Here is a 26,504-nt window from a genome sequence, read left to right as displayed (position 1 = left end):
GACCATAAATTCTGTGAAGCCAGGGACTCTATTTTCTATCTTTGTTTCTCTAACAGCACTTTGACCCAGTGCCCAACAGCCACTAAGGCAATGTTTGTTAGAGTATAAGAAGTAACTTCAAGTGTCTATATAAAGTTGTTTATTAGTATTACATTGAGCCCTTCATTGAGATAGCTATTCTATTAACAATTCACAATCTCCCATCATGCTCCCTCTTTTTTTTTTAAATAAAATGCAGACCTTAGGCTCAGTGCAAAGGCAGGCACAATTAGCTGGCAGGAATTTAAAAATTATTTTGTTATAAATGCATACAAATAGTTTTTGGGTCACTTTGTTGCAAGTGATACTAGTTTTTCCATTTATGAGACTGATATAAAGTTTCCTTTCATAATTAAGTAATAAAAGTGGGTTTTTAAAAAAAAAAATCAGGTCAATTTCAGTATAATAGTGAAGGTGGGATATGAATGATCGAATTTTGGGAAAATTATGGAATGCTATTTAGTAGACAACACATCAATTTTAACAAGTATGTTATGTCAATTTAAAAAACTATACCTATTTTTAGTAGGTAATTTTTCCTTCTTAAAGACATCCCCTCATATTAAGATAAAAGTCAAACTCACCTGGAGAGTAGTAAGGGTTTCATCAAATGACACTGGAGTAATTGTGCAGATAATACGTGTTTTTGCATTTCCTCCCAAGGAATTCTGGAGAATTCGTGTTAATTTGCTATCTCGATAATTTATGAAACCACTTAGTGAGAAATGAGTTTGGAAAGAAAAAGAGTAAAACTTTTAATTAACAAAAGTGGTTCTTTTAATGTAGAACCTTAAAATAGTGACACTTATAAAAATTAATCCTTCATGGGTTACATAGACAGATCAAAACTACTAACAAAATTAAAAGAGAAAGTAAATTTAGTAGGGCATAATCATATGTATAAGAAGCCACTTATAGAATCATGAAAGCTTTCAAATATACAAAAGAAATGTATATTTAATGTCACTAAAATACTTTCATTTTCAGCATTAATAGGTAAATGTACAGTGGGACAAACTTACCCAACTTGTCCATCACTAAGTTTCTTGATCACTTGTCCCAAAATAAATAAGCTTCGATTTATATTACAGCCTTCCTTGAGTCGCAAACCTGCATTTATTAAACAAATATAAAAACTAAAATTGAACCCTCTACTGGATGATGAATGTATCAGTATATTATGACAGAAAGTAGAACGTGAACAGATGTTAAAGTCTATGCTTTGTATTAGATATGAGCCCATCTTTAATATCACTGATTAAGCAGTTCTCTCCCTTAAGCCTCCCATCCATTAGGTGAGTTAGAAAGCTTATCACCTGAAAGAAAAGAAGAGGGAGGAAAAGCCCATTTCCTGAAAGAGCCCCTCTAACTCCTCCTTTCCAATCTCTTTTTTCCAAACCTCTGAATATAGGCAACTGGAGACTTACAACCAAATTAGTTCCCAGAGGCTTACAACCAAAAAGTTCTCACTTAAAAATTGTTAATATGCTCACATGACTCTAACCTTAGAAAAAAAAGTACCCTGAAAAAGCTCTCTCCTACTTTTATGCCCCATTCAACCAGTTCCTGTCCCCTTTATTGGGAAACCGTATTTATTACCTATTCTTTTAGAGATTTTTAAAAATACAAGTTCACATATACTCATTTTTCCTTTGTTTTTTAGACAAATAGTAGCATACTATACACGTGATTTTGCACTTTTTTTCCCACTTGGCAATATATTACATATAAATTTATAAACACTGGTCTTTGTCATAGCACAGAATTCCACTGTATAAATGTATTAGAATTTATTTATATATCAACTCTGTTGAGGGATTTTATGTAGTAGGTTTTCAATCTACCATGTATACAAAAAATACTGCAACAAATAACTCTGTATAGCTGGTATTTCACAGGTGCATTATTCAGCTATTGCTACAATACTGCTGCTTAACAAGTCAGCTTAAAACAACAACCACTTATTTCCTGTTCATAGGTCTCAAGATTCACTGGTTTGGTGGATCTAGGCCATACTCAGCTGCACAAAGTGCAGCTTATGTCAGGCTGCAGGAAATTAACAGAGAGAGAGGCTTAACTTCGTTACGATTTTGTACCTTCCAATTTAAGTATGCATTTCCATTTAAGTATTTGGTTATGTCCTTCAAGTCTGTTTTAAAGTTTTCTTTATTTTGGCCCCAATTTTTGCTGAGTTTCTTCCTAGGTATTACATCTTTTAAGTCATTATCATAAATTGAGTGTTTTTGTACACTAAATATTCTCTTTTTGTTTTTGTTTTCCAAGGGGATTTGACTTTCTGTATTTTCACACTCTGTGATATGGGAACATTCAATGATACACACACTACAGGGTTCATCATCGGTTGTAGCCTCTTTGTGTATGGAACTACACAGGATCTCACGCAGGACATCACACTAAGTATAATTTACAACTAACTCCAGTGTACAGTTTTGATCATTCCCACAAATGCATACACATGCCTCAAGAGATTACATGCAAGTAGGAAGCTATTTGCAAGATAAAATACCTTCAATATTACTTATATTAAGTTTATAGGAACATTAGACAAAACAGAACCAAAAATATTTTGGATATGGTCAAATGCCACTCAGTTTTCTTTGTTACTATATCTAGAGTATCCTTTTTGTCTTGCATAGGCTGAAGAGTTTTATTTTTTTCAGATTTATTGGATCACTTTTTTTCCCTGTCTCTACTATTTATTTATTTTTATCATTTGTTTATACATACATATTTTTCTACTGTACAGCATGGTGACCCAGTTAAACTTACATGTATACATTCTTTTTTCTCACATTACATGTTCCATCATAAGGGACTAGACAGAGTTCCCAGTGCTACACTGCAGGATCCCATTGCTAATCCATCCCGAAGGCAACATTCTGCATCTATTTACCCCAAGCTCCCAGTCCCTCCCACACCCTTCCCTTTCCCCTTGGCAACTTTTAAATCTAAATTTTCATAAATAGAACTGAACAAATGTAAATTAAAAAAAAATCTAAATTTTCATAATCCGTAAGAAAATTCAGAAAGGTAGTAGCGTATAAAATTGATACACTAATTCTGATAATAAAAATTAACATTAATAATTAATAATTATTAATAATTCTGATAATAATTATTATCATTATATTAATGATAAACATTAATAATTCTGATAATAAAAAACATTAATAATTCTGATAATAAACATTAATAATTCTGATAATAAAAAACAGATTTTTATTTTAACCCACTGAGCCAAGACAGGGATCAAACCACATCCTCTTGGATACTAGCTGGGCTTGTTACTGCTGAACCACAATGGGAACTCCTATCACAAAATTATTATCATTACTTTATTAGTTTCTAAAATGCATGAGCACTTTTATTCTGTGAAGTCACTCACTCAGACTAACATATTTCATGGTTGTCATTACCTTCAGCACCTGTTTGAGCAGCTCTTTCACTGCCTGCAAGATCAACCAAATTCTGTAAGACAGATGAAAATAAACCTTTAGGAAGGGTAACTTGAGATAAAATCCAAACTACTAAAAGAACATTTTAAACAGAATTTTCTTGAACATCCCATCTGTATTGTCATCTCTTACTCCAGTGTTTAGGTCTTCCCTTGTCAAACTGATACAGAAATCTTGTTCCTCCTTTGTACTATATCCTCCAAAATGCTTCTGGAAGAGTGCTCTATATCCTACACAAAGTTCAAAACCTTATCGTGGTAAATGTGATTCTTTGCAATGTGGCACTTGTGTTGTTCCAGCCTTAGGTCTACTCACTACTTACTTCTAACTCTAGCTGAACTATTCACTACATCCTAAACACCTCCTGTACTCCTACACTTCCAAGCACTACCTTCTGCCATTTTTTCTTACTTGTAATGTTCTAGTCTGACCCTACTCTTTATTTAGGTCCAAAGGTGAAGGTTATCTGCTCAATGTAGCTTTGCCGATTTTATCCCTCCTCTTCCCATACCTTGAAAGAACTGCTCTTTCAACTGTATACCCAGAGGTCATTACAGATATGACTCTTACAGCTCCACTCATTGTATGGAGCTAGTCATTTGTCTCTGATTATACTGTAGCATCTTTAAAAGCATGGACCTCTCTTTCATTTCACAAATATTGTTGAAAAAAAGTGCCTGTTCTGCTTTAGGCAGTAAGTTAGTTTCTGGGGATAAGGCGGTGAACTAGACAAATAAGGCCCCCTGCCCTCACAGACCTTATAGTCTATATGAAGTGGGATGAGGAGAGGAAGAAGTTGTTGAGAAGGCATAAAGAGATAACCAAATAAGAAACATATCATGCTAAGTGTAATATAGATAATTTAAACGAGCCCTAGGAGAGGGAAGAAGAAGGGACAGAGTAGGTCCTCTGGATTGGGTGCTAGGGGAAGGCTTCCCATTAAGCTAAAATCTGGAATGACAGAAGAGAGAGGCAGCCATACAAGACCAAGAGAAGTAGTCCAGATTAAAAGAACAGCCAGTATGGCCAGTCACAAACCAGAAATGAGCTTAATATGTTCAAAAACCAGAAAGAGCAGCATGGTAGAGTTAGTGAAGTGAAGGTGGGACAACACAGTGTGAGAAGAGGAAGTGGGAGTTAGATTATGCAGAGCTTTGTCAGCAAGGGTAAATAAAGGGTAAGAACTCTGGATTTTCTAAATGCAATGGGAAGCTGATGGAGGGCTTTAAGCAAGAGTGACCTTTTTTTTTTTTTGGCTTTTAGGGCTGCACTGGTGGCATATGGAGGTTCCCAGGCTAGGGGTTGAATTGGAGCTGTAGCCGCTCGCCTACGCCAGAGCCACAGCAACATGGGATCTGAGTCGCATCTGTGACCTACACCACAGCTCATGGCAATGCCAAATCCTTAACCCACTGAGCAAGACCAGGGATCGAACCCGTGTCCTCATGGATTCTAGTCGGGTTGGTTAACCACAAGAACTCCCAAGAGTGACATATCTGGATTTAACTTTCTGAAGGATCAACTATGGCCCACAAATTGGGAATGAATTGGAGAGAGGCAAGAGTGGCAGCAGGGAGCCCAGTTAGGAGACTAGTGCAGGAATCAAAATGACAGATGATGGTGGCTTGGGCTAGGGAGGTCACAGTGGAGATAGTAAGTAGCAGAGGGATGTCTGCTTTATTTTTTTCAGTCTGAGAGCCAAGTAATTGTTCTCTTTTTAACCCCCCTTTTTAGGGCCTCACCTGCAGCATATGGAAGTTCCCAGACCAGTGGTCAAAGTGGAGCTGAAGCTGAGGCCTATGCCACAGCCATGGCAACACTGGATCTGACCCACATCTGCAACTGGCGGCAATGCCAGATCCATGACCCACTGAGCGAGGTCAGGGATTGAACCTGCACCCTCACAGACACTATGTTGGGTTCTTAACCCACTAAGCCACAAAGGGAACTCTCCAGTAATTATTCTTAATGCAATAAAAGTCAGAGATTTAAATCACCTCTCTCTTTGAGGGGTAGGCAGGTAATTATGTACTTCTGCTTTACAGTTTTGTCTCAGATCCTGCTTTCTCTAAAATATTCAAAGAAAAAGAACTCTAGTCTTTGTTATATAGTATCTACTACAAAGGACCTGGATACATAATAAAAGGGGTAAAGTGGTGATGAAAGAGCATGAATTATGGTGTAAAGATGGGTACAAGCATTAGTATTCAAAGGCCCTAAGATGCTCAACCTGTTTATAAGAGAGGAGCTCATGCAGAACAGAAGGAAGTAAAGTTAGATTGGTTAAATGTGGAGTTCCTGTGGTGGCTCAGCGGAAACGAATTTGACCAGCATCCATAACAACGCAGATTTGATCCCTGGCCTCGCTCAGGTTAAGGATCTGGCATTGCCGTGAGCTGTGGTAGGTCACAGACGTGGCTCGGATCTGGCATTGCTGTTGCTGTGGCATAGGCCAGTGGCTACAGCTCCGATTCGACCCATAGCCTAGAAACCTCCATATGCTGTGGGTGCAGCTCTTAAAAAAAAAAGGAAAGATCGGTTAAATGCAACCCGATCTTGACCAGGGAAGTGCCACAACAAAAGCAGTGCTTAGCAACTTTAGAAATCTGCAAAACAGACTGAAGAGAGGAAGACCAGAGTCCCAGCGACCAGGTTCAGGAGAATGATAGAATAACTCAAGAGAGATGAGAACCTAAATGACACCCACAGGAATGATGAAAGACGGAATCAGGAAGAAATGGTGATGAATGGACAAAAAAGAAAGCAGGAAAAAATGAGCCAAAATTCACTTGGGTTTCTGGCCTAGGTGACCAGGATAAGATTGATACTATTAGAAAAAGGGATATTGACTATGATAGGAAGAAATTAATTTGGTTTTGGAGCCACTGAAGTTTGAGATAACAGTGGAACACACAATTATAATAATCTTAGAAAGACATGAATTAGAACTTAGAGACTTTATTTTTTGTCTCTTTAGGGCCGCATGCACAACATTAGACCCCTAGGCTATGGGTCTAATTGGAGCTATAGCCCCCGGCCAACACCAGAGCCACAGCAATGCCAGAACTGAGCTGCTTCTGTGACCTACACCACAGCTCATGGTAATGCTGGATCTTTGACTGGCTGAGCGAGGCCAGGGATCAAACCTGCAACCTCAAGGTTCCTAGTCAGATTCATTTCCACTGCGCCACAATGGGAACTCCAGAACGCAGAGATTTTAGAAACAGCAAATACTTGGCTGTCATCAACACAGAAATGGCAACAATGTCTGACAGCAAACAAGGGAAGAAAGACCACAAAATATTCCTGTGTTTTGATTATGAGGGCAGGAGGAAAGAAGGCACAGAAGGGAAAAGAGAAGGAGTGGAGCTAAGAGCATTTGGATATTAGGTGGGGCCAGGACACACTCAAAAAAAAGAAAACCTCCAAAGAGCCAGAATATGACTCTTTGGGGAAGACTTCTTTTCAAGAAGATACTTAGAGTAAATGGGAAGGCTGAAGGGGTGGACCAGATGGCATCTGTGGTCCCTAGATGATAGAGCATCAAAGAATATGATCTGGATCATATCATATGGATTACTGAATATGTCAAGAATATTAAAGCTCAATTATTAAGAGAGAAGCTAAAACTGTAATGCTACATTACAGGCCAGGTCTAGAAGACAGAAGAAAAGTTAGGTTTTATGTTTCTTGTTATTAAAGTAAGAATAATCTACTAAAATAAATTTTAATACTTTTACAGTAAAACTGAGGTGAACTGGAATTAGATGTTTAATTATGACTGATTTTTCAAATTCTGAGAGTAAAAAAATTTATTATAGATTTATTACTTTTCTCCCTAAAGTTTTTCAAGTCAATAGAGTAATCTTAAATCATATCTCACATCAAGCTAAAGAATTTAGGAAGAAGGCATAAAAAAAGGAAAGGATATAGTTCCTATGAGAAGGAACGTTTGCATAATGCTTATATTTACTTATTAACAAACAGGTACTGAAAATAAACTAAGTACAATGGTTGGAGCCACAAAGATGGAGATATCACTCTTCCCTTCGAGGGACTTCCAGTCTAAAACACTCTTGAATAATGTGATATTTTTTAACTATCTTATGCAGGATTTTGTTCATCTCACAGGCTTCAATTCTATTGTCTGAGACCAAAAAAACCCCTCATGACACAAGCACCCAAAAAACCATCCCAAATTCGAAGATTAACTAACTCCTCCTCCATTACTGGTTAGGAAAAGCCTCAATTTCTAGAGTTCTAACATCTAACGTTTAGGAGATGGCAGCTATAATATAATAGGAAGAAATATCCTCTGATCTCTTCCTAGATTTCAGCTAGTAATCTCATGTCACTGACCAATTTATAAGTGCTTTTGCCAATTAGTTAATAGTTCTTATAAAACCAAACATTCAGCGGCTACATTAAATTTTACTTTTTGTCCCATATAGTACATTATCACAATTCATCAACACTCACCAAGTGGGACACCTTGACAGATCCTTCACAATTAGAAGGTTCACCTTTCTCTCTACTTTCCAAAATCTAGAAAGAAAAGGCAACTTGTAGAAAATTAGTGCATTCTTAATTGGAAAGACCAAATATAGAGAGAATTACCTACCATCCTAAAAATGGTATGAGAACGACTACTTCTTTGGTTCATTTTTGTAATTCCATAATGCCTGTTCTCTGTTAAAAAAAAAAAAAAGTCACATTGGGTGTATATTAAAACCCAAAGGAAAATACTTCTATTTTAACTTAAAAGTAAAAAGTGTGGTTTAAAGCCTACATACATTCAATCAAATAGCTTTTACAAGTGTTTTGGAGAAATACAGTATAAAGTCTTACTTTCTCCCTTTGTGATCCATTTCAAAGCCATTTCTGATGTATAAACAACTTCTTCTGTGAGATCAGCCACATACACATTCCTCTGAAACAAATTTAATTATGAGAAAAGTAGGGAAATATAAGTCACTCAGAAGTTTGCATTTCAAAAAGAAGTGCAAACTATTATAGAATTCAATTGTAGAAGTTAAGAGTAGAAAACGGGGACTATTACTCTGTAGGAAAATAACAAGTAAACCTATGATATTTATATTTTATTTCCTGCACCAAAGCACACCAAGTTCTAACCTGATACTTCCGTCTTTTTAGGCACTTACACCAAAATATTATAGCTGTCAATATTTTAAAACTATACACATTACTTAAAAGATGACCTCTATAAATGTTTAAGAAAATAAAAAATCATAGTAATAGGAGACACTTTAAATACATAGCAATTCAAGGCAAATGTTCAAGAAAAATATTCCCAATAAGTAAGTCTAATTTTTGAGCAACCCTGTTAACTCTGTTACTCACATTGAAATCTTCCCGAATTACTAAAGGCTTCATTTTTTGAGTGTCGCAGAGCAAGTCTGTAATGGTTTCATTGTATATCTCCATGTAAGACACACGTAAGAGAAACTCCCTATCAGGAAACTAGGAGGCAAAAATATGTGAAAACATCAGAGACCATCCAATTACGAAAAACTAAATACTGAATGCTTATATGCTCAAATTAAATATTAAAATATTCCTTGAGAAATTATTTAAAAATATTTATTTTTTAGTTGCTTTATAGTTACCTATCCCACTATGTTGGTTCCTAGAGCACAACACAGTGATTCAGTATTTCTATATATTTCAAAATGATTACCATTGTAAGTTTAGTTACTATCACAATACAAACCTTTTACAATATTATTGACTATATTCCCTATGCTGCACATTTCATCCCTGTGACTCACTTATTTTCTAACTGGAAGTTTCTACCCCTTATTCCCCTTTACCTACTTCTCTTATTCCTCCCCATCTCCCCTGTTTGTTCTCTGTATCTATAAGTCCGTTTCTATTTTATGTGTTCATTTGTTTTGTTTTTTATAATTCCACACTTAAGTGAAGTCATGCATTATTTGTCTTTCAACAAATTATCTTTGAAAAAGAAACGAGAAATAGAACAAAATACCTCTGTGATTCTACATTGACAATAAACAAGAACAAAAACTAAAAGAATTCTTTCAGAATGAAAAATATAGTATCACAGAATTATAAAAGGAGAGTACCCAGTCCAACTCTAATCTCAAAATAAAACTCATATTTATTTAAGATGATTAAAAATAAATCATTAAAACAGTGATTAAAAAACTAATTTAAAGCCAACTCTTAACTAATTAAGTTGCCTATTCTGGCCTTCTGCTTCCCTTATCTTTTATCTAGTCTACTTTTCATTGCTCCTTAATAATCACTGGTAGCTACACAAAGGCAATGAGGACCTAACCATTCTGATAAGATTTTCCTGTTCCTTACTGCCCCCTTTCTGGTTGGAGTACTGTTACCGGATTCAAGGAAAAGAATGAAAGAAATTTAAGCTTGTAGGTAGGTCAGTCTGTGGGTTTAAAAAAAAAATCTATGCCTTCCTTCTTTCCCCAAGGATAATCTACTTCATTATCAAAAGAGAACACTACGGCTGCAATTCTGTTATCACCACTATGTTTTCCTGCAAGTACTAGAAATTTAATTATTTACCTTCTTAATTTTTTGGAAAATGTCATGAATTGCCCTGGGTATTACTCCCAAATAATCTTGTGAGCCCATCATAGTATATGTTTTTCCTGATGCAGTCTGCCCATAGGCAAATATAGTACCTGTAAAAATAAAACACACCCGCAAAGATTAAAAATGAATCTCTAGTATATAAAACTATCAATATTTGCTGGACACCCACCCAAGGCTGAAATATTTCTGCAGTGAATACACACCATTATAGCCTTGTATGGCAGAATCAATGATTGGTACTGCTATTTCTTCATACACATTTTTAGTAGTTTCATTACTATGAAAGACACGATCTGAAAAAAACAAAAACAAATATATAAGTTAGACCAAACAAATAAACTGTGTTTTCATTGTGAATTAGTAGTTTCCCAAAGAAATAAAATTGTCAGGATATATATGAAAAAAATACTTGACAATGTTTTTTCAACTTACTGGTGCTCTGAAAATACTCTTCTCTTTAAGGTAAAATGTGTTGGTTCTCACACAGAAAAAATACAAGTCGGCTATCCTATTTGTTTTCAATAGGCAGGAGGGCATGGTGGCTGAATATGGAGATTTAGACTCAGACTGTCTGTAAATTTTGGTTCTCCCACTTACAAGCCATGTGATTTTGGCCCAAGTGGTTGATGTCTCTGTGCCTCACTTCCCTAATCTATAAAACGGATATATATTATCTTCCTCATAGTTATTGTGAACATATGGTTAATACTTAGGAAATGTGGACATTACTATTCATTGAGAAATTTTTATGTTTCTAATACCTAGCAAGAGGGCCTACCTCAAACTAAACCAAGAAATGCAGATGTTTGGAAGAAAAGCACTGACCAAAGCTGAAGTATTATAGGGAATGACCAGTTAGCTGGCTGCTAAAAGCTGGGTTTAGGGTAGCATTTGCACTGAGGAATTCACTACTTCAGGATGTGGTTTTCTGCTTTTGCTGGCACATTTAAAATAGACCGCTCTTTCAGTGTGGCCTCACATTAAAAAGTTCACAAGAAATGGATTTGCAAGTCAGGAAGGAAAAGCATTCACTTGTGATGAGAAACATAGTGATCACATCTCTTGCACCATGACTACACATCTGCCCTGTAGGCAGAATGATATGGAAAACCAAAGTGCCATCTGAAGGCTATTTATGGTTCATGGTTTCAGAGCAAGGACAAATTGCAGGATGATTCAAATCTTAATTTTATCTGTTTCAGATAGATGGATGAGTCTAAATCCTTTACGGGCACAGATGGCTACTGAGAATCTGCTTGTGTTGCTAGGTTTTATGATGTGGCACATATTATTCTTTAAAAATTATGTTAATACCATCAAACATTCCTTGACCAGGAATCATTTTCTACACATCCTGTGGCTTTCTAGTTTAACACTAATTTGACAACCTAATCACTCTGACTCCTGAGGTTGTTGAGAGGATGTCACAGTGGCTCTGTGGTGCCTAAGTGGCAGCACTGTAGTGTGGATGGAACACAGTGGAACACAGATCTGGAGCCTGACTCTTCCATTTGCTGGCTATGTGAGTCCAGGCCTCTCTGCTTCAGTTCCTTGTTAAAATGGGAAGGTACCATAGGCTTGTTAGGAGGATTAAATGAGTTAATATATAAGAAGTGCTTAGAACAGTGCCTGGCACAATATCAGCACTAAGACAATACACAAATCAGCCCAGTTAACCTCTAGGGTCTCCAAGTCTCTTTGTCTTTGTCTCACTCATCCTGCAGTGTAAATGGTACCATTTCAGACACCTAGATAATTTAGATCCCCGCTTTAAACTCCCACAAAACTTATGTCATTGTAACTCTAACTACTTCTTTAAAGACTTTCTTTCCACCATATGATAAGCTCCACAAAAGCACAGGCAGGACCATTCTGTATTCTAGCAGACAAAGAAGGAATGTCTTCACTATTTAAAGAGTTTTCTTGAAATAATTGAAAAAAACATACCAAACTGTAAGATCTTAAAGATGACTTGACTTTAAGCAACATATTTTGGGCTTACAGTTTTAGGTCACAAGTATGCTAATGAACAAGAGGAAAAACGTTAGTTTCAGTCATAAGGCACTAATATATATACATTTTTTTTTTGTCTTTTCTAGGGCTGTACCCCATGGCATATGGAGTTTCCCAGGCTAGGGGTCTAATTGGAGCTGTAGCCGCTGGCCTACACCACAACCACAGCAACACAGGATCCGAGCCTCGTTTACAACCCACACCACAGGGCACAGTAACGCTGTATCCTTAACCCACTGAGCTAGGTCAGGGATTGAACCCACAACCTCATGGTTCCTAGTCAGATTGGTTAACCACTGAGCCATGATGGGAACTCCCCATAAGGCACTAAGACTCGAAGTGTGTTTTATTTTTTTTATTTTTATTTTATTTTTTTCTCTTTTTGCTATTTCTTGGGCTGCTCTCGCGGCATATGGAGGTTCCCAGGCTAGGGGTGTTCAATCGGAGCTGTAGCCACCGGCCTACGCCAGAGCCACAGCAACGCAGGATCCGAACCGCGTCTGCAAACTACACCACAGCTCACGGCAATGCCGGATCATTAACCCACTGAGCAAGGGCAGGGACCGAACCCGCAACCTCATGGTTTCTAGTCGGATTCGTTAACCACTGCGCCACAACGGGAACTCTATTTTTTATTTACTTCTTTTTTTTCCAACTGTAGTTTAAGTATCAATTTATTATTTTTCTTATCATACATGATGGATGAACAATTTTTCAAAGTTTCCACTGAAGAAGTTTACTGAAGGCTTGGTCTGATCTTTCACAGCAGTGACCTAAGCCACGGCAGTACCATTGCTGGATCTTTAACCTGCTGCACCACCAGGGAACTCCAAGCCTTTTGTACACTTATTAGAAAAAGGATACCAGGTTAACTTTTTATGCTATTATAAACTTACCAAAATTGAAGGATTTACTCCCATCAACTTGATAAATAGTATTGTTGTCAGTTTTCCAGTAAACTTGAGTATCGTTTCCAAGCGCTTCTTCTCTAAAAGAAAAACTGCATTTTAGTAAAACTGGTAATAGAAGTTGTGTTATATGAAAGGTAATTAATAAGATTTTACCTTCTGATGATATTCTAAAAGATGGTAATGACTTATACAATAAATTACCATGGAAAATCCACCATGGTGGACATTTTAAAATGGAGCTTCAGTGACCTCCTACACTTTCATGGGAGTTTCCTTATGAAGTTCTTCACTTCCACCTTCCTACCCAGTACTGGCAGGTGAAAAGATACACTCAAAACAACTCTGATTATTCTCTTCTTGTGTAAAACCTTTAAAAACCATCTGAAATCCTTGATTTGACAATGAGACCTGTATCACCGTTATTTCTCTCTTCAATCTTCCTCTAAATTCCTGTATACACCCTAGCTTCATACACATCAACTACCTGAAGGTTGCCCCCAAATAACAAATTTAACCTCTCTCTACCTGGAATACCCTAGTATATTTTTCCATAAAGTAATTTAGCTGTTTTTTCGTTCATGAAAAGTATCAGGAGTTTCTTAACACTAGCCCTGTCCTTCCTCTAAACTGTCATTTCACTTAAGGACTATTGGCTCCTCTGGCAAATATTCTCCACCTGCCTATTGTAACACCTATCATGATTATTTTAATGGTTACTTTAAAAAAAGCTGTCTTTTTTTCATTTAGGGCCACAAGTGTGGCATATGGAAATTCTCAGGGTAGGGCTGAATCAGAGCTGGCACCACAGCCACAGCAATGCTGCAGCTCACAGCAACGCTGGATCCTTACCCCACTGAGGTGGGGCTAGGGACTGAACCCGCGCCCTTATGGATACTAGTTGGGTTTGTCACCTGCTGAACCACAAAGGGAACTCCTATGTAGCTGTCTTCTAATGCATTCATGACCTTCTTAAAAATAGAAAATTCCTCATCTTGATATTCTCATTTATTGAACATCCAGTATTGTTTAATAAATGTTTCTCAAACACATAATGAGTTATCATTCTGGGGTGTGGGCCTGAGACTGGAGAAGCAAACAGACTTAATTTTATTTTAATTTCTTCCTCTTCCTGCTTTTTCTCTTTCTATAGTATTTATTGCCCCAGTATCGTCACTTAACATTCTACATTTTTAATTTTCTGTCTACCCCTTGAGAATGTAAGATCCACAGGGTAGTGTCTGTTTAGTACAGTGCACAGTACTAAAAAAAAAAAAAAATCAACATTGATGAGTATTAGTCATTCAACATTCTGAATGTGGAATTCAGACACTGAATTGAGTGCCTAATGAATACAATGCAACCAGACCGTTTAGTTCTTGCTTTCAAGGAGTACACAGGAAGAAGGGAGAAACAGTCAGTTGTATGTAAAATGACTGGGGTAAGTGCCAGTAAGGATCTTTGAAACGAATTTCTTAGGGGAGGGGTGGGGCACGCAGATGAAGGTGCTGCAGTGCAACACAGGGATTAAGGTCTTTGTAACTGGCGAACACTAGTTATAAATTTATGTCAATCTCACAGCTGCAAGTATCTTCTAGATTCATCAATCCTAGCTCGGCAACTGACAGATAGGAAAACCGAGGCACAAAGCGGATAAGTGTTGGAGTTTCCAAGCTGCGCAGCCGGAAGGAGCGGCGAGAACGCTCCCGCTTAGGCCCACGCCGGGGGCCGCTCTGCGGACCTGGGCTCGGTCAGGCCCACTTACCTGCTGTTGAGCGGCCGGACTCGCACACAGACCGCGACAGCTCCTTCCTCCGCCATCCTGACCGGCGGGTTAATCAAAAAACCGACCAAGACCCTCCGCGCCCCGCGCTTCTGAGCGCACTGGCAACCCCGCCTTTAAATTTGAAATTTCCGGAACTGCCGTCCGATTGAGTCGCGGTCTCGTGACGTCACGGGCCGTTCCACCCACTTCCTGGCGCGGGGGGCGCTAGGCCGCCGCGCGTCCACGGATTAGGGGTCGAGGGGCAGTTTAAAGGGTCTGGAGGAGAACGAGGTTTGAGGGTCGCAGAGAAGGGGTCCGAGAAGAGCCTGGCAGCCTGGCGAGCGGGTCTCCAGGTAATAGCAGAGATAACTGTTATTTGCTAAACGCCGTTGAAGTGCAGGCAGCCAATTACAAACGCCGTCCTCCACCTTTCTGTGTTTCAGAGTTTGCAATCAGCAGGAAAAACAAAGCCGGGAATTTTTTTCTTCACTGTCAAAGAGAATTAGGACCTTTAAAGTATTACATTAACAGTTGTTGTTCTTGTATTAAATTAAAACAAAAGCAAAACAAAACACTGCAGATGGCAAAAGTTGAAAGTCACTGCCCACTCCACAAAGAGAAGAATCTTTTGCTCCTTGGAAACTCTGAGTTTTTGGTTTTCCCTTTTCCTTCCCCCCCCCCCCGCCCCCGCCATTGGCTGTGCGTTCCTAAGAGGTTGACTTAGGGCAAAAATTTTGGAGACTGGAAAAATTGTTAATGAGGTGAAACATTAACAGAAATGCGAAGGTGATTATAAATTATTCTTTCTCAGACATAGGGCCTGGTTTCCTTTGCTTTAAATGTATCTTAGTAAAGTATTAGTGTTTTCTGTAGGAGTGATTTTGATCTCAGAGAGACAGCAGTGGGTGATGGCTTGAAGTGAGATCTTAATTCTCTGCTCAGGAATTGAAACTGGGCAGCCCGAGTGAACCTAGCCACTGGACCAGCTAGAAGCAGAATTGCCCTGATTTTTGTCCCCCGTTGCAAGCAGGAATGTTTAAGGAGACAAAAACTGCAAAAACAGGAACGTTTATTGTTAGAGTCACAGTACAACATGTGGGAGAGCCCACAGAGAAGTAGTTAATTTAAGTCAGAAGCAAAGAGGAAGGTGGGTGCGGTTGTTCCCTTCTGAATGAGAAGCCCCGCCATATAGGTGACTTATATCATTTGTGTAGGATAGCTCTTCCAGGTCTTTAAGTTGGCCAGTTATCTTGTTTTATTTCACACCTGACTTGACATGGGGTCCTCCCGCATATGCGTGGGCATTTTTGGTCAAGATGGATTCCAGAGCAGAGGGTTCTGAGACAGTATCAGGACTTATTTTGGCGCCCCCTCCCTTTTTGACTCCTGGGAGTCTTACTACCCATGTGTAACTGGGGAGATCTCCTTGACCCCAGGAGTGACTGATGAAATCATCTTATCCTCCTACTCCAACACAACTCAATTCCTGCAGTTAACTTTCTCCTTGAGGTGTAGAAGAGAAGCAAGACCCAATTTACTCAGCCTAACGAGTCCCAGCTGCTCTCAGCTCAGGGGCCCATCTACCTTCTACCTCGATTTCAGTGCTTTTTTTCAGTTGATTTTAGTAAGATCAAGAATTATCCCCCTTTTCCCTCACCAAACCTGCAGATGCTAATAAATCTTCACTATTTAGAGGAGTAGAAGGCTACTGAGTTAATAAAACTATTTTGGAAGATAACTTAGAAATATCAATAAAAAACTGAGGTACATATGTCCTTTATGCCGACAATTCTGTTTTTAAGAATTACGTTATTACTAATGGATATTGAGGGACTGCACAAGAATGTATATAGCTATTAGTTGCAGCATTGTATACAATAGCAAATGACAGGAAACACATTAAATGCAAATAAATAGGAGACTATTTAAATGGATGGTATTTTAGTGCTGCAATAAAACATTATGTGGCCTGTAAAAAGAATGATATAGTTCTTTCTGTGTACTTTCGAAAGCCATCCAAGATGTTTCATTAGCTGAAAGAAACCTAAGGTGCATAATTGTGTACACACTATGGTCCTATTTGATATTTTCAAAGGGTATTTATACGTCTGGATTTTCATACATAATTTCTGGAAAGATACACAATATATCTCATTTCCTTGGAGAAGGAGGACTGAGTAAGATAAAATATCTTTCTTTGTATATCGTTTTATAACTATTAATTTTTTAAGCATGCCAATATTAAAGTTTTGTTCAACTTAGAGAAACCAGATGATAGGAAAAAAACAGTAAATAAAAATGAGTTCATTTGAGATTTGTTTTGGTTAACTAATTATGAGGTAGTATAGACTATTCTTTGTGGTAAATGGTAAAAATACTTTATATTTAATAAGATACTACATAATTAAGGAAAGTACATTTTAACTGATTTTTAAAAAATGATGGGTGAATATTGTACATTTGTAGCTGGAGGGAAGGAGGCTGTGAAGAGGAGGAAGGGACGTAGAATTAATGAAAGAAAATCTCGGACAACAAAAGGGGCTTTGGTTTATGGGCACAGAGGAGGATTAGCCTTTCTTGGTTTGCTTATGATTGATGCCATGGTTGTCTTTGTCATCATCACAACAGTGGACATTTATTGAAGATTTACGTTGTTCCAGGCACTCTGTTATGTGCTCTATATGTATTTTTCATTTAATTTGTTAAATATTAAGTAATTTTCATTGAGCACCGACTATGTGCCAGTCATGGTTCTAGGCCTAGGAAACACAGAGTAAATGGACTAGAAAAGCACCTGCTTTCCTAGAGCTATTATTCCCTCAGGGGAGATGGATAATTCACAAATCTATATCTGTATTTATCAAGTGATGATAAAGATGAGAAGAAAAGTGAAGCCAAATCAGGGGAGAGAGCATGATAAGGTGGAGCTGGGATGCCAGTTTCTTATGAAACACATTCTTATAGGAGCAAGCAGACAATGCAGAATAAACATGTAAGTAAAATAACTTTTGAGAAGAGTAGGGGCCTCTGTAGATGGGATACTTAAGAAAGGCCTTTTGTGATGAGAATTAGCCAGACTCTAGAGGGTAAGAGAGAGGGCTTACCAGATGGAGGGCAAGTATGTCAAAGGACCCAAAGCTTGTACATATTTGTCATATGTCTGACATAGGAGAGCCCCTGTGGCTGGAGAATTTGGGGCAGTGAAGGGAGGTGCTGTGGGACCTTGCTGTGGTAAAATATTATTCCGATGGTGCATGGAAGCCTATGGAAGGTTTTAAGGAAGGGAGTGAAAAAGAATTCACTGATTCCTTCAAATAAGATTTTCTTTTCCATCTCATTATGAAAACAGAAGCAGCCAGAAGAAACTGCACTGATTCCTGCCCACCCGTCTAACCACCTAATGCCTGTGACCGTTACCTCTTCTTCCAGATTTTACTAGATGAATAACTGTCCTCTGCTCTGAACATCCCTCCATCTGTGCACTAGATATTTATTATAAGATCAACAGAGGCATGTTAAAGATTTTAAGAATTTATTTAGAAAAAATTGATTGAATCAGGCAGCATCAAATCCAACAGAAAGGCTCTCCAAGGAGCTGTATAAAATGAAAGACTTTTATAGGCAGAAGGATGTGGGGACAAGGAAGTTATACTAGGGAAAAAGAGCAGATTGGTAATTGCAAAGGTTGGTAATCTCTAGGGAATGGCAGTGATCTAATCTCATCTAGTTAGGTTATCCAACTAGTGCTACTGATTAGGCGACTCCTGATTGATTAGCTTAAGATTCCATTTCTGGATGGAACTGTAATTAAAATAAATCTTGTTTTTGCTGATATGAGGTTTAGCATAAGTGACTCCATTTTGGGCATGTTTTGTTTTTTTAACAGATTAGAAATGTTGTCTGAAGCTATGGAACTTCAGAGAAAGGCTTAAAATTTGGATGCATGCCATTTTTCTAAAAGGTAATTACATTTTTTGATTAACTTTTTTCTTACCTGAGATTAATACATGCATGTGTTGAAAAATTTAAATAGTATCAGAAGAGTCACAGTGAAAACAAATTTCCCTATAAATGATCCCCAGGGTACCAGTTTTTCTGCCCTAAGAAAACTGCTATATCCTAAAGTGTTATCCTCAAAGTAATCTGTAGATACACACATTTATATATCTTTTTCCATTTTGCATACTTTTTACACAAATAGGTTTACCTGCTGTACATGGTGTAGTCTTTGCTTAAAACGTGATCTTTACATACATATTTTCATTTAATTCAATAAGATAAACTGACTTTCTGAAGCATGTTAATTGCTTACACTTTCATGTTGATATTTAAATTACTGGATTTTTTTTTTGTTTGTTTGTTTTTTTGTTTTCTACTGAAGCTGCAGAGGGCACTGTAATCCTTCTAAAAGCATGGCCTAGCCTTGGATAGTGCTTTGCAGTTCCAGAATGTCATACAAATTTTAGGATTTGGAGAAACTTCTTGGTTTTATAAGTATACATAAATTCAAATTACTTGTGTTCAATTCTTTTATGCATTTCACTGAAATTAATTTCAATGTATTTATATCATGCCATCATCTTCAATAGGTGTAATTTTTGTTTAATAGATACAATCTTTAATTTCCAAAGTGTTGCCAAAATATGGCCTCTGTCCACAGTACATCAGTGCCGAATTAAAGCACAAGTCTTGGGAGTTCCCATCATGGCTTAGTGATAATGAGCCAAATAGTATCCTTGAGGGTGCAAATTCAATCCCTGGCCCGGCTCAGTGGGTTAAGGAACTGGCTGCCTTGAGCTGTTGTGTAGGTCATAGACACTGCTCGGATCTGGCGTTGCTGTGGCTGTGGTGTAGGTTGGCAGCTGCAGCCCCACTTAAACCTCTAACCTGGGAATTTCCATATGCTGTAGGTGGGGCCCTAAAAAAAAAGAAAGTACAAGTCTTGCCTTAAAATGTGACAACTGTTTATAATGACTGCAGACATAGTATCCCTTTCCTTTTAATCATTGTTACATAAGATTAGAAGATTTATGAGACATTATGGAAACTGCGCAGACCCAGGTCAGTTCAACTCCACCATTTATAAGCTATGCCATGTTAGAAAATCATTTATTTCTGTGATTCACCATTTTCTTATCCACAAAATGAGGAAATTGGCGTTTCTGAGGCTCCTTTCAGCTTTAATAAGTCTATAATGTCTTCATAAAAAAAGAAACCTGCTATATCCTAAAGTGTTATCCTCAAAGTAAAATTGAGTACGGATAAATGTAAATATGGATGTGTGAGGGTGGGAAACATCATCTAATTTACAGACAAAATCTCAGGTACTCACAGTGACACAGAGATCAATGGCAGTTCACCCAAAACCCATTCTCCTCTTTCTGATCAGAAAGCAAGACTGTACTCCTAATCTCTCTTATCCTTAGGCTGCTACTTTTAGGACTAAATTCCAGATACTTCACAGGTGCACTTTTCTGCCCTTGTCTTTGGTGAATATCCTTCCTCTTTCCTTCATTGACTATTCCAAACCTAGACCACGCTTTTCAACCCTGGGTCCCTCCTTATCCTTACTGAGAAACCGGAGCTATAAGGCAAACCACGTCTTACCAGCCAGCTCTCCCACCCCTACAACCTGCATACCAACTGCAATTTACATCTTCACCAATTCCTGCCTCTTTTCTTGCACATCCTTAGAATGAGGTGCCTGCCATTTCTGGGGTGGATTCTTCCATTTATACCCTTGATTCCTTCCTCTTAGTCTCCTCCAGGGGTCTGCTCCAGCGATTAATTCTCTGTTTCATAAAAATGCTAGAAAACAACAAAGAAAAGAATCATCTATAATTCTACTACTATGACATGATTATCTAGGATCGTCAAGTGAATGTTCCTTTACTACTCACCCATCAAATTTCATCTTCCCTAAACTGACTTATGTTAAGTGTCTTCCCAATCTTTTCATGAATAGATGCAAGAAATCTATATGGGGAAGCAACCACACTTACATTTTCAAGAATGGATTTATTCTGTACTTATTGTTGTGCAAATTGCTTTTTACATTAACAAATCAACATGTAGACTTATTTTTAATCATCTGCCTAATAATCAGTTATATGATTACATTGTATTTTAGCCATTCTTTTATGGATTTTAGATTATTGCCAATTTTCAATATAGCTTATAATACAAAAGCCATCTATACATCTCTACACTATCATGCTTTTATTTTCATGAAATAGATTGCTAGAAGTGAAAATGTTGGCTGAAATGATATGCTTGCTTTGAATTCTAATAAGTACTACCAAGGTGCTTCCTAACTGATTTGTACCAATTATTGCTATAACCAAGAGTATGTGAATGGGAGTTCCCGTCGTGGCTCAGTGGTTAATGAATCCGACTAGGAACCATGAGGTTGCGGGTTTGATCCCTGGCCTTGCTCAGTGGGTTAAGGATCTGGCATTGCCATGAGCTGTGGTGTAGGTTGCAGACGCCGCTCAGATCCTGTGTTGCTGTGGCTCTGGTGTAGGCCTGCTGCTACAGCTCCAATTAGACCCCTAGCCTAGGAACTTCCATATGCCGTAGGAGCCGCCCTAGAAAATGCAAAAAAAAAAAAAAAAAAAGAATATGTGAATGTTCATTTCCCCATTCCTTCACCATCACTCTACATTATCAATATTTCTATTTTTTTCTCTTTTATATGGAAAAGGGATATTTTATTGTTTCAATTTGCAGTTTCCTGACTGCAGATAGGATTGACTGTCCTTTCACTGCTTATTAGTAATATTTACATCTTGTTTTTCTCTTGTCCATTTGAATTAAATATTTCTTTGATCCTATGACCATTTTTTCATGTGAATTGTTTATTTGTTCAAATATTTTGGTCCCTTTTAAAAAGTTGGTTGTTTTCTTAGTTTTGAGTCCTAAGAGTTCTTTATATATCCTAGATACAAGTCCTTTACCAGATATTATTTACATATATACGCTCCCAGTTTATGATTGGTTTTAACGATGTCTTTCATGAAGCAAATGTTTGTAATTTTTATGAAGTCCAGTGTATCATTTTTTTCTGTTGTGGATTGTACTTTTGGTGTCATATCTAAGAATTATTAGCCTAACCCAGGGTCACAAAGTTTTTCTCCTATGCATACTTTTAAAGTTTTGTAGGTTTAGAGTTTAAATTATATCTATGGTCTATTTGAATTAATTTTTATGTAAGGTATGAGGTATGAGTTTATGTTCATTTTTGGCATATGCATAGTCGTTTGTGCCAGCACCATTCATTGAAAAAATTATCTTTACTACATTGGAGTGCCTTTGTACCTTTGTAAAAAAGTTATTTGGGAGTTCCCGTCGTGGCACAGTGGTTAACGAATCCGACTAGGAACCATGAGGTTGCGGTTTGGTCCCTGCCCTTGCTCAGTGGGTTAACGATCCGGCGTTGCCATGAGCTGTGGTGTAGGTTGCAGACGCGGCTCGGATCCCGCGTTGCTGTGGCTCTGGTGTAGGCCGGTGGCTACAGCTCCGATTCAACCCCTAGCCTGGGAACCTCCATATGCTGCGGGAGCAGCCCAAGAAATAGCAACAACAATAACAAAAGACAAAAAAAAAAAAAAAAAAGTTATTTGATCTTTTTGTTTGTGTGTGTTTCTAAACTCTGTTTCATTTCATTGATGTATGCGTCTAATTACTGTTGTTTTAACCTACAAAATTTTGGGGCAGTTTGTTATACTGCAGTATATAATTGTCAGTCGCTGTTGAGAACTGTGAAAGATCTTAGATTTTATCCTTCTTCTAAGGTAACAAGTTAACATGCCACAATTTCACTGATGCTGGTAGAAGACCTAAGACTTTGGGTCAGGGATGAAAAGTTTATTATTTATAAAAACAAAAGTTTATTACTTATTTCTATAATAACAGTAGCCAGAGTATCAGCATTTTTGCATTGGTCTCCTAAACCCCAGTTCCTACAAGGCAGGGCAAAGAGGGTCAAGTGATGCCTGTACACCTAGTGGATTAAATTACAAAAGAGGAACCCTGAGCTTATGAAATCTATATCTTTTATAATAAGCAGTAAGTAAGTGTGCCTTCTCTTTGCTCCACAATGAGACATTATCTTCATTTTCCAAGGCTGTTCCTTCTAGAAATATCCTTGAAAAGATGTGTTGGAATAAAGGGCACTCCATGCTTTACTTACAGGATCTAGAGAAAAATGAGACCTATGGAGAATTGTCTACCAAGAGTAATGATTACTTCTTTCCTGAAATACTCTATGCCTAATAGAAATAAACCATGATACCTATTACCACTTCCAAAAATAAGTGAAATTAACTTTAATAACTTTTTAGTTAACCAAGTGTGTCCAAAATATTATCATTTCAACATGTAATCAATGTACAAAAACTTTTTTTTTTTTTTTTACTTTATCATCATGATTTTTTTTTTTATTATTTTCCCACTGTACAGCAAGGGGGTCAGGTTATCCTTACATGTATACATTGCAGTTACAGTTTTTACCCCCACCCTTTCTTCTGTTGCGACATGAGTATCTAGACATAGTTCTCAATGCTATTCAGCAGGATCTCCTTATAAATCTATTCTAGGTTGTGTCTGATAAGCCCAAGCTCCCGATCCCTCCCACTCCCTCCCCCTCCCATCAGGCAACCACAAGTCTCTTCTCCAAGTCCAAATGAACATCTCCTCAGAAATGTACAAAAACTTTAATGAAATATTGTACAGTCTTCTCTTCATACAAAAATCTTCAAAATCAGGGGTGTATTTTGTGTTCACTATATGTCACAATTCTGGTGTTAAATTTTGATTAGAAATACTTGATCTTGTTGATATTTTATGACATTTACATTGAAAAAGTAGATTCATATAACTCAAGTTGTCTTCAACACATTTAAAAGTTTTCCAAAAATGGAATCCATGATCAGTTTTTAAACTAAAATAAAATAGTTAATTCCTCAGGTGCACTATTCAAATCCCCAGTAGCCACATGGGGCTGGTGGATGATGTACTGGATGTATAGCTCTGATCCCTTCCATTCTAATATGCACTCCTTCCCTGACTCCCTTGTTTTTGGCCAGTGCTCTTTGGTCTCCTTACCAAAGCTCCTTATTCTTAGATGTTGTGGTTCCTGGTGAATTCATTCAAAGTCCTCTGCTTTTTTTATTCTCTGTCTCCTATCATTGTTTTAGTTACCATTTGTAGGCTGATAACTCCCAATTCTATATCTCTAAACCAAAGTATTTTCTAAGATTTAGAAATATTAATTTGATTCTTTATTGGACATCACATGAACATACCACAGAAATATCAAAATTTTCCCAACTATCCTTGTATTTTTCATTAATTAGCTCTGTCTCCTTTATTGTAATTTTCAGTTAGTTCAACAACAACCCAATTATCTAAGAGAAAAAAATTGGAAGTTGTTTTTAACTCCTGTTCTTGCTCAGAGCCTACAACCAACAAATCAGCCATCCTTATGTTTTTTCCCCCTAAATATTTTTTGAATACTTTGTCTTCTTGTGCATCACTAATACCATTGATATATTTCAGCCTCTCCTTCCTTTTGTGACTAACTCCTATTTTTTTCCCCCAGAATCAGTTCAAACACCATTTTCTAAGAAGCCTCTGCTTCTTTATCCTCTGTGTTCCTATAAAACCATAGGCAGTGCTTATAACTTGGTGCATCATATGACTTCCCAAGTAGGCAGTAAACTCTTTGAGAACAGGACTCTGTTTCATTTTCCTGATATCCTAGTTATAAATTATTTAAAAATACCTGACCCAGCAATTGCACTTTTGGCATTTATCGCAAGGAAGTGAAAACAGGCTCATAAAAAATCCTGTACGTGAATGTTCTTAGCCCCTTTACTTGCAATAGCCAAAAGCTGGAAATAATTCTAAGGTCCTTCAACAGGTGAGTGGATAAACAAACTATGATACATTCATACCATTCAGTGTGACCTAGTAATAAAAATGAACCAGTGATCCATTCAATCACTTGGATGAATCTCAAAGTAATTATGCTGAGTGAAAAAAAAAAGCTAATCTCGAAAGGTTACATACCTTATAACTACATTTATGTATAATTCCATTTATATTGCAATAAAATTATGGAGACAGAAGACAGATTGGTGGTTGCCAGTTGTTAAGAATGGGAGGTGGGAATAGAGTGGGTGTGCCATACAGAGGCTGGCGAGCCTTGTGGCGATGGAACAGTTCTGCTTCTTGTTGGTGGCGGTCACACAAGTTTACACACGTGATAAAATTGCATAGAACTCCATACATACAAGTACATATAAACCTGGGGAAATCAGTGTGAGCTCTGTAGGTTGTGATATGTAATTTTCCTGGTTTGGGCACTGTACTATGGCAATGAAAGATGTAATCACTGGGAAAAACTCGATGAAGTGAACATGGGACAATACTTTCCCCTCCCCCCAATTTCAGGCGACTCTGTAATTATTTTAAAATTAAAACATTAAAAGGTAAAAAAGCAATGTACTCTATGTTTAGGAGTTTCACAGAGATTATCCTAGTCTTTGTGTTAAAAAATTTGAAAGTAGCCCTGAATCAATATTTAATAAGTTTGTATAAATGTGAAAGGTGGACTTTTCCTGTTCCAGGTAACACAGTCGTAAATGATTTTGTTAGGGAGAGGTATTTTTTTGCTTGTTTAAAGACACGTAACTTTAAGAAAAATAATTTATTTAATTTTTATAGATTGCCAGTTATTTAAGCCTTCAAGATAGGATTGTATCTTATTCATCCTTGTGTGCTTCCATAGCCTGTAACGAACAAAACACATTAATCATTTTAGACACTCCACACGTTTTCTGCTTCCTAATTTCGCTGCCCTATTCTGTACTATATTCCTCCAAATGTATAACAGCTCCCTTTTCCTTTGATGTTCATGAAGAAAACAATTTGATAAATTTGCTAACAAAGGCATTTGTGTGGGCAGCTGATTTTTCAGGGGGGAATAAATGAAGGTGGTTTATATGATACAATGCATGCAACTTAATATTGAATGTTTAGCATTTCTCTTCTTAAGAGTTCTTGGGTGACTTTTCTTATAAAAAGTGCAGAGGCATTTTGTGGTTTCATTGTCTCTCTCCAGCCTATACTTCCAGAGTCTCACCTTTCATTCCTAACAAAGTCAATTCCTTCTTAACTGGAGCTTGGGTACTGCCTGTTAATACTTCCAACCTGACTATTATAATTTTTAAAATGATCTTTTGTACTTTTTTAGGATATAAGTAAACAGATGAGACAAAGTTATGTGTATGTCACATAGAAATGCATACATATATGTATCAAAAAAGACATAAAAATGTTCATAGCAGCAGTATTTGCAATGGCCAAAAAAGTGGAAACAAGCAAACGCTTATCAACAGTGGAATGAGTACATAAATTATGGTATTTTCATATGATGAAATGCAGAGTAAAATAAATGATGTACTGTTACATACAGTGATGTGGGTACATAACACAAATTTGATGTTGAACACAAAAATTTGGACACAAAAATGATACATACTGTTTGATCTGTTTTAAATAAAATTCAGAAACAGATGAAACATATCAATTGTGTTAGAAATCAGAATAGTTGTTTCTTTCAGGGAAGAAGAGCATTTGGAGGGGGACTTCCAGGGTGCTGGTAATATTCTTTTTCTTGGTATTTGTGGATATTGAAAAAGT

The 26,504-nt window shown here is 37.3% G+C and overlaps 1 protein-coding gene and 1 long non-coding RNA gene across 27 annotated transcripts in view; one reads left to right on the top strand and one right to left on the bottom strand.

Moving 5' to 3' along the window:
- Positions 1 to 14,940, bottom strand: part of CENPE (centromere protein E) — a 77,276-nt gene extending 62,336 nt beyond the window's left edge. For all 11 annotated transcript variants that reach the window (XM_021100714.2, XM_021100716.2, XM_021100715.2 and 8 more), the window contains exons 1-11: positions 14,799 to 14,940; positions 13,022 to 13,113; positions 10,316 to 10,405; positions 10,083 to 10,201; positions 8,877 to 8,996; positions 8,364 to 8,445; positions 8,137 to 8,204; positions 7,995 to 8,060; positions 3,477 to 3,528; positions 1,062 to 1,149; positions 624 to 753 (exon numbers count right to left, since the gene is read on the bottom strand). In XM_021100714.2, coding sequence (XP_020956373.2) covers positions 624 to 753; positions 1,062 to 1,149; positions 3,477 to 3,528; positions 7,995 to 8,060; positions 8,137 to 8,204; positions 8,364 to 8,445; positions 8,877 to 8,996; positions 10,083 to 10,201; positions 10,316 to 10,405; positions 13,022 to 13,113; positions 14,799 to 14,854 — 963 coding nt within the window. In that variant the 5' untranslated portion in view covers positions 14,855 to 14,940. The remainder of the gene's footprint in view (positions 1 to 623; positions 754 to 1,061; positions 1,150 to 3,476; positions 3,529 to 7,994; positions 8,061 to 8,136; positions 8,205 to 8,363; positions 8,446 to 8,876; positions 8,997 to 10,082; positions 10,202 to 10,315; positions 10,406 to 13,021; positions 13,114 to 14,798) is intronic.
- A 63-nt stretch (positions 14,941 to 15,003) lies between these two features.
- The window catches only part of LOC106507803 (uncharacterized), a 638,301-nt gene continuing 626,800 nt past the window's right edge, over positions 15,004 to 26,504 (top strand). For all 16 annotated transcript variants that reach the window (XR_014813302.1, XR_014813299.1, XR_014813291.1 and 13 more), the window contains exons 1-2: positions 15,004 to 15,151; positions 18,685 to 18,759. This is a non-coding gene — a long non-coding RNA (uncharacterized LOC106507803). The remainder of the gene's footprint in view (positions 15,152 to 18,684; positions 18,760 to 26,504) is intronic.

Source organism: Sus scrofa, chromosome 8 (genome assembly GCF_054392235.1).
Source record: "Sus scrofa isolate SSC_HxYL_T2T_F1_AM1 chromosome 8, Sscrofa_HxYL_maternal_Yorkshire_Landrace_v2.0, whole genome shotgun sequence".
Lineage (NCBI taxonomy): Eukaryota > Metazoa > Chordata > Mammalia > Artiodactyla > Suidae > Sus > Sus scrofa.
Note: the sequence above shows the minus strand (reverse complement) of the source record. Positions and strands in the feature narration are given on the sequence as shown.